General features: G+C 43.2%; 3 protein-coding genes across 5 annotated transcripts in view; all 3 read right to left on the bottom strand.

Moving 5' to 3' along the window:
* Positions 1-1,624: 1,624 nt before the first annotated feature.
* LOC101986247 (keratin-associated protein 2-1-like) lies at positions 1,625-2,011 on the bottom strand. The gene has a single exon (XM_005368388.1). It carries the CDS (start codon positions 2,009-2,011, stop codon positions 1,625-1,627), a length of 387 nt encoding a protein of 128 aa, XP_005368445.1.
* Positions 2,012-6,992: 4,981 nt separating this feature from the next.
* Positions 6,993-7,436, bottom strand: LOC113458469 (keratin-associated protein 4-11-like). The gene has a single exon (XM_026789904.1). It carries the CDS (start codon positions 7,434-7,436, stop codon positions 6,993-6,995), a length of 444 nt encoding a protein of 147 aa, XP_026645705.1.
* Positions 7,437-11,920: 4,484 nt separating this feature from the next.
* Positions 11,921-17,304, bottom strand: part of LOC101992364 (keratin-associated protein 4-11-like) — a 5,553-nt gene continuing 169 nt past the window's right edge. Inside the window, exons 2-3 of one of the 3 annotated variants that reach the window (XM_005368229.1) lie at positions 17,074-17,297; positions 11,921-12,252 (exon numbers count right to left, since the gene is read on the bottom strand). In XM_005368229.1, the coding sequence (XP_005368286.1) occupies positions 11,921-12,252; positions 17,074-17,297 (556 nt within the window). Of the gene's footprint in view, positions 12,253-16,930 lie in introns of those variants that run through there. The other 2 variants (XM_005368230.1, XM_026789903.1) reach the window with 2 other exon arrangements.

Below are 17,304 nucleotides of genomic sequence, written 5' to 3'. Positions count from 1 at the left end.
CCTATTCCTCATATTAGATTGCCTTGGTCTTACCCAGCCTCAATACAAGGGGAGGTGCTTAGTCTTAGCACAACTGAATATGCCATGCTTTGTGGATACTCTTGGGAGGCCTGCCACTTTCTGAAACGAAACAGAGGAGGGGTCTATGGGGGAGGGGTCAGGAAAGAGGTAGGGGGAGGGGATAAGGAAGGGGAGGAAGGGGAATCTATGGTTGTAATGTAAAATAATTTATTGAATAAATAAATAAAACTGTAATAAGTTTTAAAGATTTCTTTTCACTCTGAGACCATAGTAATCTGACACCAAGGTATACTGACACTAATTAGAAAATACATTTCTCCAGTGGCTGTGAAGTATCTCAGAAAAAAATATTGAAAAATATGAGTAAAATCTTCCCCCAAGTTCTCTCTGACCCCCAATTACTTGATTTGAACTAGTGAGCACGTTTTCGTTTGTTGTTATTTTAAGACATAGTATAACTGGTACTAATCATGGCACTGAGCATCCATCTATGTTGCGAATTGCTAATTTTCCCATTTTCCAGTGTCCTCCCTAGGTAGGTGGCAGCTGCAGAAGCCAGAGGAAGCTAGCCAGTAAGCAGTACTCCTCCACCACCTCTGCTTCAATTCACGCCTGGAGGGCCTGGTAAAGCTCCTTTTGGTGGTGACTGTAACCTGTGAAATGAAACAAACCCTTTCTTCTCCAAGTTGCTTTTGGTCATGGTGTTTATCACAGCAGCTTGAAGCAAATTATAACTGAAACTAAGTTAGAGAAGCTAAGTTATGTATGATGGTTTTCTTTTGCTTTAAGTGAATACCTCCTTTTTTTGATTCCTGTAAAGATAATGCCTTTGCAGCTTAACTTCATTTAACAAGTGGAAGCTGAGCATCAACCAGCCTTGTACTAAACACTGAGCCCCATCTCTACAGCCTAGGCCAGTAAATGGCCTTCTCTTCCTCAAGAGCAGAGACCAGATCATCTCAATGCTTTATTGGGGAGCAAGCTAGCTCAAGATGCTCCAGGATCACGCCGGGGTACCTACTGTCGCCTGATTTCACACAGGTGGATGTGCACCTTGTGGTATGAGGTTTCAGACATGTCTGCTAAAGAGACTGAGATGATCATTAGAAATGGAAACGGAGCTAAGCACTTGACAGAAGGAGATGAACAAATATTTGAAAGAAATGACAGAACTTTGGTTTCCTTGTGCAGCCTAGACTCCTGTTCATCCGTGTACCTTAATGACATAGATCAATGCATGAATCAGGAGTGTGGCATTTGCTATGCCAGGAAAATCATTTTATTGAGAGAGTGAGCAGCACATGACAAAGGCATTGGTGAGGATTTGAACTGCCTGAATCATACGGGCTTAAGATGGGCTTGTCCAGCCCATTCTGGGGATCTCCGAAGGGCATTTACCATCCGTGATGATGCCTGCTGATACAGATATCTGCAAATTTGGCTTAGAACAGGGATAACAATGTCCTTATTTCACATTGGATCCAAGTTGCAGGCTGTTAAATTGTTGTCACCTTTGGGGGAAAAACATATTTTCTTTCAATTTGATTAAAAGCCCCAAGAGGTGTGTAGGTGATAGCGTATCCTTGGTGAGGATGCCAGGAGCTCAGCAGCAGGTGTTGCAGGGGGAGGTCCTGCAGGTGGTGCGGCAGGGGGCAGGCTGGCAGCAGGGGGGCCTGCAGCAGGGAGCCTGCACAGAGATGGGCTGGCAGCAGGTGGAGGCCCAGCAGCAGGGTCTGCAGACCACAGCTGTGCAGGAGGTGGGGCAGCAGGTGATGGGGCGGCAGCAGCCCTGCTGCAGGCTGCAGGGGTCACAGCAGATGGGGCGGCGGCAGGGCTCACAGATGGGCCTGGTGAAGTGGGGCACGCAGGTCACTGGGCGGCACACTGTGGTCTGGCAGGACACTGGGCGGCAGCAGCAGGGGTCGCGGCAGCAGCAGGGCTGGCAGCAGCCTCCACAGCTCTGGGAGGAGAAGGAGCCACAGCAGGACATGGTGGGTGTCTGGGCTGGAGTAGGGTTGAGGAGTGGAGAGCAGATGTGTGTTCTCAGGTGTGATGTGTCTTCTGGGTCGGGTCCCTTTATATACCTGGCCAGTGCTGATGACCCCCAGGCACATGAGCATTCTTGTAAATCCTCTGGCCAATTAAGAGTTAGTGTTGACTAATGGTATTTTTGTCCCCCTCCATACATATCATGCACATACATCACAGATATTCCTTTGTTTTCTTTTGTGGTTTATTGTTACTGCATCTACACTCTGGATTCAATTATGATGAGTTTGGAATATTTCTAAGTCATCAAAGAGGAAAGAATTTGTTTTCTAAAGCAGATATGATCTAACCACTCTCTCCTTGGCTCTGACATCATCGTTTTGCCTTCAAAGACTCCCTGGGTTACCACTCAAGCTATGACTTACCTTCTTAGTACACACATGACAGCAGAAGATTAATAGTGCCACTGTAAGCAGACCAATCCTCCCCTGCTTCCCAGAGAACTCCCAGCATGCTCCTCTGCAGATGTATGGTTTTCCATGTGATGAAGGACCACATGGGCATTTCCAGCCTGTCACACTGGTTTGGTCACTCTCTCTGGATGAGGATCAGGGCTTTCCAGTCCTGGCTGTTGTTTTCTTATTAACCTGACATGCCCTGCTTGTCCTTAGAACCTGAACTCAACTTCCACCTTGATCATAAAATCTGCTTCAAAGATTCCTCGCGATTTTTATCTTTGGGATTTATTTAGAATTAGTCATTGCCTGTATAGAATCCAGGAAAGGATTGTGGACCATCTATAGGCCTATCCCTTTCCTCATTTTTGGTTGTAGGGTTTGCTAAGGTCACACAATGAAGTTGTAGTGTGAGGTCTGAGCCCTGTGTCCTCTTTCTGTTTACTGATGTAAATAATTTCTGCCCTGAGGTTCACGGTTATTGTTTCATAAGCTGGGATTTTATCCAAGTAAGTAGGAAGTTTCATTTTGTGTTTATGCAGGGTTGCTAACTCATCCCAACGGTGGGATGGGGAATCTTTTGACCATAGAAACACATAACTTCTGGATAAGGACCAAGACTGGAAGGTTCTCTCTGCAGGTCGTCAAAGGACAACCTTTTGTTGGCACACTTGTTTCCCTGATTTTAGCCTGATTTAGCAAATGGTGGGAAATTAGGAACAAACAGCTTTCAAAACCTTCCTCAAGAGCCGGCAAGATGGGCCAGCCATAAAGGTGCCAGCCTCAAAGCCTGAGGACCAAAGTTCCAGACTCCCAGGGCCCACAGATGTGAGTCCTGATTCACCTTGACTAAAGGTCAGAGAGTTTGAGCTTATTCTTGCTCTCTCAAAGTTGTTGACAACAGGTGTGGCTACAAACAAGAGATCCTGACCTCGGGTGTGGTTAGTTAGTATTTTGAGTGTAGAGGTGGAGCCACTCCACCTCGACCAAATGTCAGAGAATTCAGATCTATTCCTGCCCCTTCAAGGAGATTGACAGGAGGTGCCAGGGAGTGGCTGCCTGCAGGATACTTGGTGTATTCCTTATATCATGTTAGTGAAATCTATTGCCTCCGGCCTCCCCTTTTGGAGTGAAATATATAAGCATGTGGAAAAGAAATGCAGGCGATTTCAGTATTCACTGAATTTCCCTCCTGGTGCTATTCTGGGTTTCTGTTTTTTATATTTCTCTTATAGCTCTGTTCTTTTTGCTTAACAATTCTAATCCTCACACTCCTACCCTGGAACATGTGAATACCATCGAAGCTAGACCCTAAAAAATAGCACCCCAACATGTGGCTTACAACATCAGACCTAGGACCCATATGATGGAAAAAATGACCCAACTCCCACAGTTATCTTCTGACTTTCATACATGCTCTGGCACACACTCACACACACACACACACACACACACACACACACACACACACACACACACACGGGCCAAGTATGCACATGGTAAGTATTAAAAAAAAAAACAATCTGACTCAAATGCTCTTTAAATGTCATTTATCCTGAAATTACTCTTAGGTTTTAATGGTGAGGAATTTTGTTGACGTCATGAGGAAATGAGCTCTGTTGCACAGGAGAGATATTCCGGAAAAGTCGCTGTGAGTTTTCTCAAATCCATTATGTCTGTCTTTTCCTTGCGCAATGATTTCCTCTCAGTTCCTTGGCACTTCTTAATGATCTGGTAGAAGGAAACTAGTCCCCAGTGTGTTTACAAACAACCTTTTTATTTATGAACAGCTTCTGTGGACATTGTGCTAAGTCTTTCTTAGTCATTTGAATTGATGATTCACATCACAGGATTGTAGGGAATCCCATTTCCTTTTGTAATAGGTTTTTTATTAAAAAAGCATCTACTCTAAGAACAGTTTATAGTGGTCACCTTCTTGAACGTACTCCATTTGCTGGTGTTATGTTTCAGCTATTTTCCTGCCTACCACATGAGAGCTTTTAAGTTACCTTTTCTTGAATGCTCGCTCTGTTCCATGGATTGAAACAGTTATTTTAATAGCTGATTGGCTACCATGCTAATCAATGGAGGTGCCTGTTATTACCTCCACCCTAAAGGTGTAAGCTGAAGCTTAGAGAAGCCAACTCATTTGTTGAAGGTCACACAGCTGTTTACTACTAGAGTTTGGACATGAAGTCACATATATCTCAGTGGTTAATGTTTAAACAAAGATGCTTCCAAATGAATGGAACCATCCTATAATTTAACATCATTATGTTGGCTTTACACTGTCCTTATAAGCTTAGTTTTATCTATTAACCTTCAAATTTGTGATTCCAAAATTTATTAAAACTCAAAATATAACCAGCCCTGGCATGCATTCTTGGGTATTACTTAATTTTTATTGCCTGTGGAAAACCATCTTCCCATCTTTGTATACTGACAGGCATGCTAAATTAGTTTATCATTCCAAGGATTGAGCTAGTTACATTCAACAGTGCTGTATAGCAAGCAGCCATGAACTCACATCAACTGTAATAATAAGTGATTATTTCCTGGTTTGGGTGGTTTAAAACTGGGAATGACTTCTGGTCACAGGTTAGTGTGGGACTTTCGGAACTAGGGGAGCATATTTGAGAAATGAAATTGTGTATTTTCTAGATCCATAATTTTATAGTCACCGTACCTGAGTATAAATGACACATCTTTACATTTCAGAAGTATTTGTTGTCTGCCAGGCAGTGGTGTCACTTGCATTTAATCCCAGCTCTCTCGGGAGGCTGAGGCTGTGAGTTACAGGTCAGCCTGGTCTACAGAGTGAGTTCCAGGACAGCCGGGGCTACACAGAGAAACCCTATCTCAGAAAATAAAAAAAAGAACCAAACCAAACCAACCAAATGTACAAACAAAAAAACAAAACCCACCACCATCACCAAAACCCAACCAAACAAAAAAGTCTTTGTTGATTATTTGAAGTTAAAATTTAATGAGTTGTTTTGTATTTTAGGTGCCAGCCATACTTAGCAGAGAGAAACCCACAGACACCTGTCAAGTCTTTGGATGGGAGGTGAAAGAAGGAAGAGTTAATGCCGATGATGGGTAATCTGATGAAGTTGAGAATCAATTACTTCAGTGACCTCTACCTGATGCCTAGGCAATGCCTTTTAGGAAGTGAGATTATGGCCTTTGTTTGTGTAAGTAATGTCTTCTCTCTTGTTCCCTCTTGCTCCAGGCAGTCAAGAATTATCAGTTACTAAGAGAAGTTCACACTGTCTATCTCCTGTTAGTTTGTATTTATTTGTGACCCAAAAGACAAAAGAAAACACAAAATATTAGGAAGAGCTCAGTTTTATGAAAGTGGAAGAAAAGCAAACCCTGTGTTTAGGTGGAGATCCAAAAGCTAACGTGGGTTTATATCTAACTTCAAATGGTGGTAATGTCAGGATCCAAACAAAACGAAGACATCCATTTGTCTCAGGTCAGGGAGCTCCTAGCAAACTGGAAACCTTCTGGAGAAAGACTATTGGCCAGCCATTTCCTCACTCAACGTGTCATTATTTATTATGATTTAACAGTCTGGAGGTTTTGATCCGTATAGGAGTTTCAAACTCCTTAATTGTAGAACTTCTCTTATTGGGCTACTTTTTATTAACAACAAATTGCTGATCTCAGTTATGTCTAAATTGTAGGGGGTTCCCTCTAGTTAGTGTGTGTGCTAGGAACCAAACTCAGATCCTCTGGAAGAGCAGTAGATATTCTTAACCACACAGCTATTTCTCCAGTCCCTTCAATTATTTTTTAAAGATTTATTTTTATCTGAAATTGGATGTATGTTTGTGTGTCTATGTGCATATGTGAAGAGGGTGTCTGTGCACAAGAGTGCAGCTTCCTAAAGAGACCAAAGAAGGGCAGACAGTCCCTGGAGCTGGAGTTGCAGGTGACTGTACACCGCTCAACATGGGTACTGGGAACTAAACTCAGGTCCTTTGCAAGAGCAGAAATTGCTTTCAATATTCCAGACCTAAGTCCTTAATTATTGATTACAATGGTTATGGGAGACACAGAGGACAGTACAAATGAATTCTTATATATAAGAAAGTTTATTTGAAAGATGTGAAATCAAAGGACATAAAAAATTTATTTTAGGGAAAAATGCAGAATATATCCAAACTCTCAGGTCTGGGGTTGTAAAGCCAGTGCTAAGATAAAAGCTGTAGCAAAAGTCTAATTTACTAGGAATAATAATTTAGAGCCATAAAGTTAATCAATTTGGAGAATTATGATAAATTCTTAGCCCATGAAGTAGAAACTAATTTCTACACTGTACTAATATTGGAAGGAAATGGTAGCAAAAGAGAGAATGTAAAGTGAGCCAGGATGTGCTGTCCTATTCTGGGAAGGACCATGGGCTCTGGAATTGTGCAGTACATCCTGTTAAATGATGTGAATCAGATTCCATGTGTCCCAAAGGCTCACATGTAAGAATGGTCTAGAGGTTCAGAGGGAGATGAGCCTAGAGCAGGGACCTCAGCAGCAGCAAGGGGTGGCACAGCACATGGGGCGGGGGCAGGTGGAGATGACACAGGTGGGGCGGTAGCAAGTGCTCTGGCAGCAGACCTGACCACAGACTGGACGCAGGCAGCAGCAGGGGCGGCAGCAGGGGCGGCAGCAGGGCTGGCAGCAAGGACTGCAGCAGCTGGAACCACCACAGGAGGGCTGGCAGCAGCTGGAGATGCAGCAGCTGGGGCGGCAGCAGCTGGGCTGGCAGCAGGAGGGTCTGCAGCAGCTGGGGCGGCAGCAGGGGCGGCAGCAGCTGGACACACAGCAGCTGGGGCGGCAGCAGGAGGGTCTGCAGCAGCTGGACACACAGCAGCTGGGTCTGCAGCAGCTGGACACACAGCAGCTGGGGCGGCAGCAGCCTTGGCCACAGCCCTCCTCAGAACAGACAGAGCCACAGCAGGAGTTGACCATGGTGTCAGAGGTGGAGGATGGGTTTTCAGAAGAGTGAAGGTATTGGGTTTGGAAGTCTCCTTGGCCCACACCCCCTTTTATACCTGGCTGAACACCTCATATGACTGCATCATCATTTCCTTGTTCGTACTTACCTTCTTGGGAAACTTAATCATTTAATTGCATAATTGTAATATTTCTAGTTAAATACTCCAAAAGAAAGAAAATAACACATTTTATTTTCCTGGTGGGCTCCCATGTTTGGAACTAAAATGCTCATCACATTTTTTTCCATAGTGGGTCACCTTTGACCTTTTTGCAAGTAACTTGTCACATGACTCTCTGACCTTTGGTTTTCTAAATGTGACACTCCCTCCTATCTGCACGCGGTTCCTTGCCAATCAGGGAAATGTTTTTCTACAAAGTCCAGGATGTCTCTTGCTATCAAGGAGTGTTCTATGTAGATGAGATTTGGAGGGGTGGTTAGCAGGGAAGACCCTTTAGAGGGAGACTGTCCCATCTCTCATGGGGACGATGGTGATCGTCCACTGGAGGATCAGGGAGACATTCAGACCTGAGAAAGTTCTAAACTATCAAGTCTTATTTCTGCCTCTTGAGTTAAAAGGCTTGGCAATGGCTCAGCAACTTAGAAATAATAGAAATTAAGAATTTTTTCTTTTTGGTTTTTGGGTCTTTTTTGTTATTGTATGTCTTCCTGGAGAATGATTAAGAGTGGGAAAATTTTATTCACATTTTAATTATGTTACCTCATAGTAGGTTTTTTTCACTCACAGAGGCAGCAAGAAAAGTTTACAGAGTAGGCACTATGATTTTATTATTTATTATTTATTGTATGTGTGTGGGTACATACCCTCCATGTGGGTCCTAGGGATGGAACTCAGGTCATCTGGAGTGGCAGCTCATGCCTTTATTTGCTAAGTCACCTTGCTGGTCTGATTATCTTTTTCATATATAAATGAAATATTTTGAGTTTCTAACTTTGGCAATATATATGCAAGAGTTTTTGCTGGATAGAGCAGGAAGACCCTCATGCCTTTCTGTAACTGGCTGGATAAGACTCCGGCAGAGGAAACCATTTAACATAAAATAAGGAATTTCAATGACTTCAATGAAATATCTAAAATCAAAACATACAGTTTGTGGATGTGTTTCATGTGCCTTCTTTGGGGGATAGTTTGTAAAACGTCACTATGTAGCTGGCCCTGTGTGGTTCATGCCATCTTTTTTGTTTTTGTTTTTAATGCAGTTCTGTGAAGTGCTGTGCACTCTTCTTTTGATGGAAGAGCTTCACAAAGCACAGAGAGGCTAAAACTAAAAGGTACATCCAAGAGGAAACACAAAGTAAGCGGACCATGCCTCTGAGTACCAAAGGAAATCTTTGCTGGGCTTGTCTCATCTTCTGGGAACGCTTCTCATTGGCTCTGCAAACCCTTCCTCATCCATCAAGACTCGTTGGAGATGTTTCCTCCTGCATGGTGTCTGTCTTCATAAACGACCCTCTTCACATGTCACGACCCCCTGCATCATGCTTCTAGCTTAGCACGTAGAGGTTTATGGAGTAGAAGGGAGAGTAAGAGCAGGCCATTGAATATATTAGAAGAAAGACCCTAAAGTGGAAAACAGTCCTCTTCGGGAAAAACTACACTTATTTGTCTAATCCGTTATTTGGTCAAATGTTCACACTGTTTATGAGACAGCATTTGCAGTGGTGTATCACCAGATAAAAGGCTAGGCATAGAAAGCTGCAAAAATCTTGGTTAGCAGAGGCAGACTTGTTTTCAGATATTCATGCTTAATCCACAAGTCTATAGCTGTGGGGGTGGGGGTAGGAAGAAGGTGACAAACCGTGACACCTATTCTCTTTTGCCCCTAGACTTCCCAGTTTTTGTTTTACTGTTGGAAACACTGTCAATTAGCCAAAACCATCCCTTGACTTTGCTCGAGTTTTACATCCGACAGGACCCCAGACAAAGACTCCATCCCAGAAGGTACAAGAGAGGAATTGGGGAAAGTGGACAGGAGAGGAGAAAAACAATCCCGAGCTTTTGTGTTAATGATGGGTTTATACTATAGGCTACAAGGGGCAGGCCATGGGAAGAGTCTAAGCCTAGATGCATTAGGCTGCCATGTTAGTCTCCCCAGAATATCTAAGAGAACCAGCTGGGCATTAGTATTAACCATCAAGTCAGTATAATATGAATTTATGAAAACTGATTGATATCTTAGACATAAACAACAATCCTTCATAAACTGTATTTATCATTCTCACAAGAAGTACCAAAATATGTAAATAAACATGCCAAGCTATACACTCAGCCTGGATGCCACTAAGTACAGACATTTCTTGAATTATATCAAATAATTTAAAAATAAAGATAGCACAAATAATAAGTGAGTGCTGTTTATTTATTATGGGTATGAATGTGTTTAATGAAGCTGTGAAGCATACCAATGGCTCTCGGATGAGATTAGCAATGACTCATGAAGGGGACTTTACTTTTGGCCACAGACTTTTGTGTTGTTTTAATTTAAAGGCTGTGTGAGAAAGAGAGGTGGGGTTCCTATGTAAACTCTCTAATTTTCTTCATGGATTACGTGCAACGTATTTCTGCCATTATGCTTCTGTTCCTGTTTCTATCACTGAAAGACTGAATATTCATTTTAATGGATGGTTCCAGCTCTCAAGTCATATATCATGAATGGTTTTGGGAACAGGTGGGAATCTTCAGAAAGCATGTGCTGAGACAGAGAGTAGCATGCTGGAAGTTCATGGAGATATGCTGTGGGAGACCACGGTCATGGAAAGGAAGGGGACTGGGTACTGGGGAAAACCAGACTGGAAGGCTACCTCCTGCGCAGGCTTAGTCAGTCTGCTGAAGAGTTCAGAAAATGGAATGGTATGTTTACAATCTCTAAATGGAGGAAAGGAATGTGGTTCTTTATCATGCCACCCAGGAAAAGGAGGGCAGGTTCAGGGAAGAGTCGCCATCTCCAACAACAGCAAAGGGCTTTCCCCAGGCCTCCTTTATATCACCGGTCTGCCTCAGAAGTGATCTTTCTTCATGAAGTACGCATGTGGAGAAAAAGTCTACCACACCTAGCTCTGGAGTAGAACACATAATGACTTCACCCAGCCATGCATTGGCTGTTTGTATTCTCCCAAAGAGACTGAAAGGTGGTGTGAATTGTATCCAGTCTTCCCTAATGATTTCTTCTCTTATATAATCAGGGCTGCTCCTTCATTTTAATTCCCCTTTCCCTCTAACAACTACAACGTGATTAATTTACCCGAGACAAAGAAGACGTTTTAGAGAAAACGAGGCAGTAGTTAATGCCATTCCATTTCTGTTGGAGGTTTGACTAACATGTCCTGTTTACTTTTAAGGATAGTGAAAATACAATTCACACTTAGGCAGTCGTGTTGGCGAGACTTACGGGTGTAGACGCTGATGTTTCCAGGAGACATGCTCTCACAGCAAACTCCCGGACTCTCTGCCGCTTACCGTCTTTCCATCCTTTCTTCCGCAATGTTCCCTGAGCCTTAGGTGAGGGAGTGTTGTATAGACCTATCTGTATATCAGGACTGGGCTCCCCAACTCTGCATATTGATTGCTTATGGTTTTCTGTAGTGGATTCAACAGGTTAGATTTAGGAATATCTGCATACAGTAACTGATGAAAAGAGAGGTAGCGGGTTTGAAGGAGAGTAGGGAGGGGTGTCTGGAAGGGTCTGGAATGACAGTCTCAGAAACAAGCTAACTAAATAAAGGAAAAACTACATTAACCCTGGAAGTATATGTAAAGTTTTTTCTCTTTTTTTGTGTTTTTAAAATGTTCCCTCCCTCCTTCCCTCCCTTCCTCCCTCCCCCCATGCATTTGCAGTTGCCACAGCATGCATGCAGTCAGAGAACAACATGTGGGAGTCAGTTCTCTCCTTCCACAATGTGCATGCCAGATTTGGAACCCTGATCATCAAGTGTGTTGGTTAAGTGCCTTTATCTGCTGAACCATTTCTCATGCCCCCTGTTTTATTTACATACTTTTTTAATAAATAAAGCAAAAACCACATTCAATTTTCAGTACCCATGGGATGGATGTTTATTTTTGTTACGGAGAAATAGCAAAGTATGACAATTTTTGCAAAGACTGTAAAAGACACTTTATTGGTTTTTAATGGCAGAAGGGTTAAAATGTGTGCTCCTACAAGTGCCAAGGATAATTTAAATTCCTCCAGCCCGATGGATAGATAAAAAAGACAAGGGGAGACATGTTGGGAGAGACCTGTTAAGTCATTGGGAAATTTTTGATAAATTCATTCTAAGAGGAAGAACTTTAGACAGAAGTCAGAATGCACACACAAAACAGCTACAAATAAGACTGACTTTTGGGACTCAGAAAACCAAGTACCTTGGACACTAGGTAGTTCCTAGAAGAAAGGACTTCATCTGTAGAGAATACGGAGATAAATGGTGCTTTCAGAGAGATTTAGCAGCAAGGGGTGGCACAGCACATGGGGCGGGGGCAGGTGGAGATGACACAGGTGGGGCGGTAGCAAGTGGTCTGGCAGCAGACCTGACCGCAGACTGGACGCAGGCAGCAGCAGGGGCGGCAGCAGGGGCGGCAGCAGGGCTGGCAGCAGGGGCTGCAGCAGGGCTTGCAGCAGGGCTGGCAGCAGGGGCTGCAGCAGGGCTGGCAGCAGGGCTTGCAGCAGGGCTGGCAGCAGGGGCTGCAGCAGGGGCTGCAGCAGGGCTGGCAGCAGGGGCTGCAGCAGCTAGAGCCACCACAGGAGGGTGGGCAGCAGCATGGCTGGCAGCAGCCTTGGCCACAGCCCTCCTCAGAGCAGACAGAGCCACAACAAGAGCTGACCATGGTGTTGGGAAGTGGAGGTTCTGGGTGTGTTTACAAGGTGGTGAGAATTCTCGTCTGGTCTCTCCCCTTGCTGTCTCTTGCTTTTATACCCTGCTGAGGGCTACTAATCACAGGGCTCTTATTTACACTACAGAAGATAAGAGATTTAGTCAATTAGTTGTGTTTATCTATAAATAGAAAGGCTGCTTCCTTTTCCTGTTGTATTCTATGCTAATTTGACAAAGCTAAGAGAATCAGCTTCCCTTTTTCTTCCTTTGATACATCCCCTGAGTTAGACACAGTCCTTGACTTTGTCTCCTTGGGTTTAGAGGTAATTCTTTATGTCTAGCTTTATCCTTGGAGGAGCATGTTCAGAACATACATTATGGTGACTATACTTCTGGCAGCAATGAGTTTGAAGCAGGTCTTATAGGATATTGGTGGAAAACCAGGATGGAATATTGGTATTTCGGGGGTATGAAGGAGATAGCTTGCAATCAACACAGAGTGTTTATTTCCTACCTAGTCTGGCAGGTGTGAGCAAACTTAGTGACGGTCATATCAATTTCTTCTTATTTAATCTCCCCAAGGTGAAATGGCATTGCAATGACAATTATTTTTGAATAGCAAAAGCATGTTGACATGATGGGTCCCAAAATTGTTAAATTACTAATGTTTATCAGACTTGGGTGTTTTAAGGGCACATTTTGTTCAACTTTTTGATAAGTCAACAAACCCAATGAGTATGTGTGAGGCAATCATATTAACACATTGTCTGCAAGTATGAAACTCCCAAAGAATAAATAAAAAGGAAACTTACTACTGTTGTTTATGTAAATTGAGATAAAGGCAAATTGTTTTCTAGGTGTGTATGTTGGTAACTGTAGACAAATGCTACTCTTAGCAGAGAAACTTCTCTTTGCAGCCAATAGCTGCAAATACAGAGATGTACCAGGGCCCAAAATGCCGAGAATAAGTGACAGCTGAACGCTCAGCTCTAAGTTCTCATACCACATCCTCCAAGGCTCAGGGAATGTCGCCAAAAAGTGCAGTAGACGAATGTACGATCAGAAGATAGGAAGGAAGGCTGTGGTCTGCCACCCTCCAAGCAAGGAACAGTCTCTGCCAGGACCAACTCAGCATCTGTTCTTAACTGCTGTGATCCTGCACAAGACTGGCCCTGTCAGCAATCAGTCCCGCTTTAGGGCAGGGCTGTAATCATTCCTGCTGAACTTTTGGCTACCGATAGATTCTGGGCAAGGTGTAGTCCTTGCTTTTCTTTCCTTTACTCACTGGTGAGTAGACCAGGCTCCAGTAAGCACCAAACAGATAGGTTCAGTTTAGCTTAGTGGACCACAAAACAAAAAGACATAAATGAGGGAGCAGTATTTGTAGTGACAGCATTGGGGGGAGGGGCGCTAGTGGAGAGGCAGACAAGGTTCTCCTAGTAGCCTGACAGAAATCTAAGCCTTGGTTTAATAAAAATGGGACAGAGCTAAATAGACAGTCCTCAAACAAAAAAACAAAAAACACAGCCTTCTGCTGGCTCAACGGGCACCCCAGGACCCCTTCTGCTTGCTCAGCAAGTGCCCCCCCTCACCAGCCTTAAAGATAGCTTTTCCTACCCTGTTGCTGGAAAGTTTCTAAACACTAGGACCTCCCACCAATCAGCCCCATACTAATCTCTCCACCACCAATCAGCCCAGATTAATCCCTCTTCCCTGGAATTTCCCTAACTTTTTTTAAAGGAGCCTGTGACCTTCTTTGGGGTTGCCAAGTGCCACCACCCCAACGTTGGAATTAATAAAACGCTCTTGTTGCTCACGTGGCTGTTGGTCTTTGGGGGCTTCTGTAGGACCCTAACAGAATGAAGGCGGGGAACTGATGGAGTGTGAAAGAGATAAAAAAGGGTGGGGTGAGAATAATCAGAATGTATTGTACCAACGTATAAAATTGTCAAAGAATAGATTTAATTAATGAAAATGTAAAAATATTAAATAAAGAATAAATTAATTCAAGAATGACATAACTTCAGACATTAGATGTTTGTGATAAGTGGTAGATAATCGTGCTCCATTTCCACTTTCCAGGACAGCTTGAAATGTCTTAAAAAGGCACAGGAGAGATGAAAGGTGCACATTTATAATTATGTTTCTGATATTTTGTTTTATTTGTTTTGTTACTTTTGATCTTACTGTTTGTTTTTACTCTTTTTTTTTAAGAAAGAGAGAACACAAAGCTTACTGGGAAGGGAGGTGAGGAAGATCTGGGGAAGCATGGGGATGGGAAAACATTATCAAAATATTTTGCATGAAAAAAATGTTAAAAGAGAAAAAGAGAAGGTAACAACATCAATATAATAATAATAATAATAACTTTGTTGATATTTGAGGTGGAAGAATTACCTCCAATTAAATAGGACTGATTATTTAAAGGTAAAAATTAAAGAGATTAGAAAAAGGATCAGCTGTTTAAGGGGAAAAAGATGTTTCATACAAAGCTGCAGGACAATGGGAAGAAAAGCATGAAAATATCAAGGCCTTGAAAATATTTGGAAGTGGGGGCATAGTCATATGATCTTTCATGCAGAATAAAAGAAATAAAATAGAGATGATACTTTTCACCCATTAGTTTGTCAAAAGCTCAAAATTTGACAATATGGAAATAAATGTGCTCATAATTTTCTTGTGATTTTTCCAATAAATAGTATCATTATTCTTGGGCAGGCTATTCCAAATCTATAACGTATTCCCATATATAATCTGGAAGAAATATGAGAAAATACTTTTATAAGATTATTTATACCAGTTCTACTCATAAGGGGAAATAAAGTAACAAACCAGAACTGGACATAGCCTGGGCATCCTTTATAGGATTCAGAGGACTAAATGACAGCCGCTTTCTGTAACACAGCACTATGCAGCCCCAAAAGTGAAGAGGGTGCCTCTCTGAGGGCTGCTATGAAACAGTATATTGTTAAGTATCAGAAAAGTAAGTATAGCAAACAAACACCACATTGTATGTCTAAACAGTCCATGATGGAAATATATGTGTGGGCTGGAGAGCTGCCTCAGACGTTAAGAGCACTGGCTGCTCTTCCAGAGGCCCTGGGTTTGTTCCTTAGCACCACATGGTGGCTCACAACTATTGGTAACTCCAATTCCAGTGTGTCTGACAGTCTCCATTGGCACTAGGCACTCATGTGGTGCATGAACATACATACAGACAAAACACCTACACGCATAAAATGAAATGTTAACAATTTGTCACACACATGCACATTCGCTTAAAATTTCAGATGAGAAAGTAGAGGAAGAGGAAGTGAAGACATAAGAATAAAAGATCCCCACCAAAAACCAAGATTGAGTAGCAGGAGTGGGCTTAATTCTTGCCTGAGACAATTGAAAAGCCAAACAGAAAGGAAACACAGATTTGTAGATATTGGCTGTCAGGTAGGGCAGGAGACTGGGCTATTGATGTGTGGCAAAGAGGAGAGGTCGAGAGGAGAAGGAAAGGATCTTGTGTTCTCTTTGAAGACTAGCCATCCCATTATCTTTAAATGGAAATACACCTTGTCTTTCAACAATAACAACAACAACAACAAAAATCAATTTCTGCTCCGGAGGGCTCAGGGACATTCGGGGACCTAAGGTCTTTAGTTGCACAACCCAGATGCTACCATTCCATATCACAATGTTAGGGGATCTGTCTTGGTGTGGCAGAACCATCTAGACTGAGAGAAGAAGCATCCTGGGGCTTGGTTTCTTTAAGTCACAGATTCCTCTTCAGCTTCGTCTTCCTCTGTTTGCACATGAGAGCTCACAGACGAACACAGCCCCTCATCCCTCACTTCCCTCCTCCGACTTCATGCTTATCACTTTCGGCTTTCATTTTTCTCTTTTTAGAAAATCAATGGCCCTCAGCTAGAGACACCAACTGTACTAGCTTTGCAGTTACTACGAGATGCTTGCATATGCATATTATCAGAAGATGCAGACCCATAGAATATGGGTCTTTCTAAAATAAATTTCTAATTTTTATCCATGGCTTTTCAATATTGTCTAAAAACAAAGGAGACTGTTGATGAAAAAAGGCAAATGTAGTTTAATTTTTTTTTTATTTTTACCAATAAAGCTTTTTCATTCACCCTACAGGTGCAGCCAAAACACAAGTTCTTCAGGATTAAGAAGAAATCTTAGAGACTTATAAAATCACACTGGATTTTCTATATGGGATAGTAGTGGTTTATTTTGACACAGTGATTCAGCACAGGAAAACCAGAGGAGTAAGGATGACCAAAGTGTATCTTCAATGAACAATTAAGAGACTATAAAGATCAACAACACAGAAATATTGAAATCAGCCTGTGAACCTTTGAGCTTTGTGACCTGAACCTAGGAATTAAGAGAAATCTAGGAAGGACTGGTCAGGTCAGTCCAACAGCTTGGGAGGTACAAGCAAGTCCACACACAGATGGGGAGGAGAGGGCCACATGAGGGATTTGGATTGAAGTTAGAATAGCTATTGTTGGGTCCAATAAAACACAGAGATATGATTCAACAAAACTATATTGAACCCATCCTGTGCATCCTTGTGGCTGGCGATGGGGACAGAGGCAAAATACAAGCTGGATCCATGGATGGAGGCTTAGCAGCAGCAAGGGGTGGCACAGCACATGGGGCGGGGGCAGGTGGAGATGACACAGGTGGGGCGGTAGCAAGTGCTCTGGCAGCAGACCTGACCACAGACTGGACGCAGGCAGCAGCAGGGGCGGCAGCAGGGGCGGCAGCAGGGCTGGCAGCAAGGACTGCAGCAGCTGGAACCACCACAGGAGGGCTGGCAGCAGCTGGAGATGCAGCAGCTGGGGCGGCAGCAGCTGGGCTGGCAGCAGGAGGGTCTGCAGCAGCTGGGGCGGCAGCAGGGGCGGCAGCAGCTGGACACACAGCAGCTGGGGCGGCAGCAGGAGGGTCTGCAGCAGCTGGACACACAGCAGCTGGGTCTGCAGCAGCTGGACACACAGC

This window comes from Microtus ochrogaster, unplaced genomic scaffold (assembly GCF_000317375.1).
Source record: "Microtus ochrogaster isolate Prairie Vole_2 unplaced genomic scaffold, MicOch1.0 UNK31, whole genome shotgun sequence".
In the NCBI taxonomy this organism is placed as follows: Eukaryota; Metazoa; Chordata; class Mammalia; order Rodentia; family Cricetidae; genus Microtus; species Microtus ochrogaster.
This window is presented reverse-complemented; position numbering and strand designations above follow the sequence as displayed.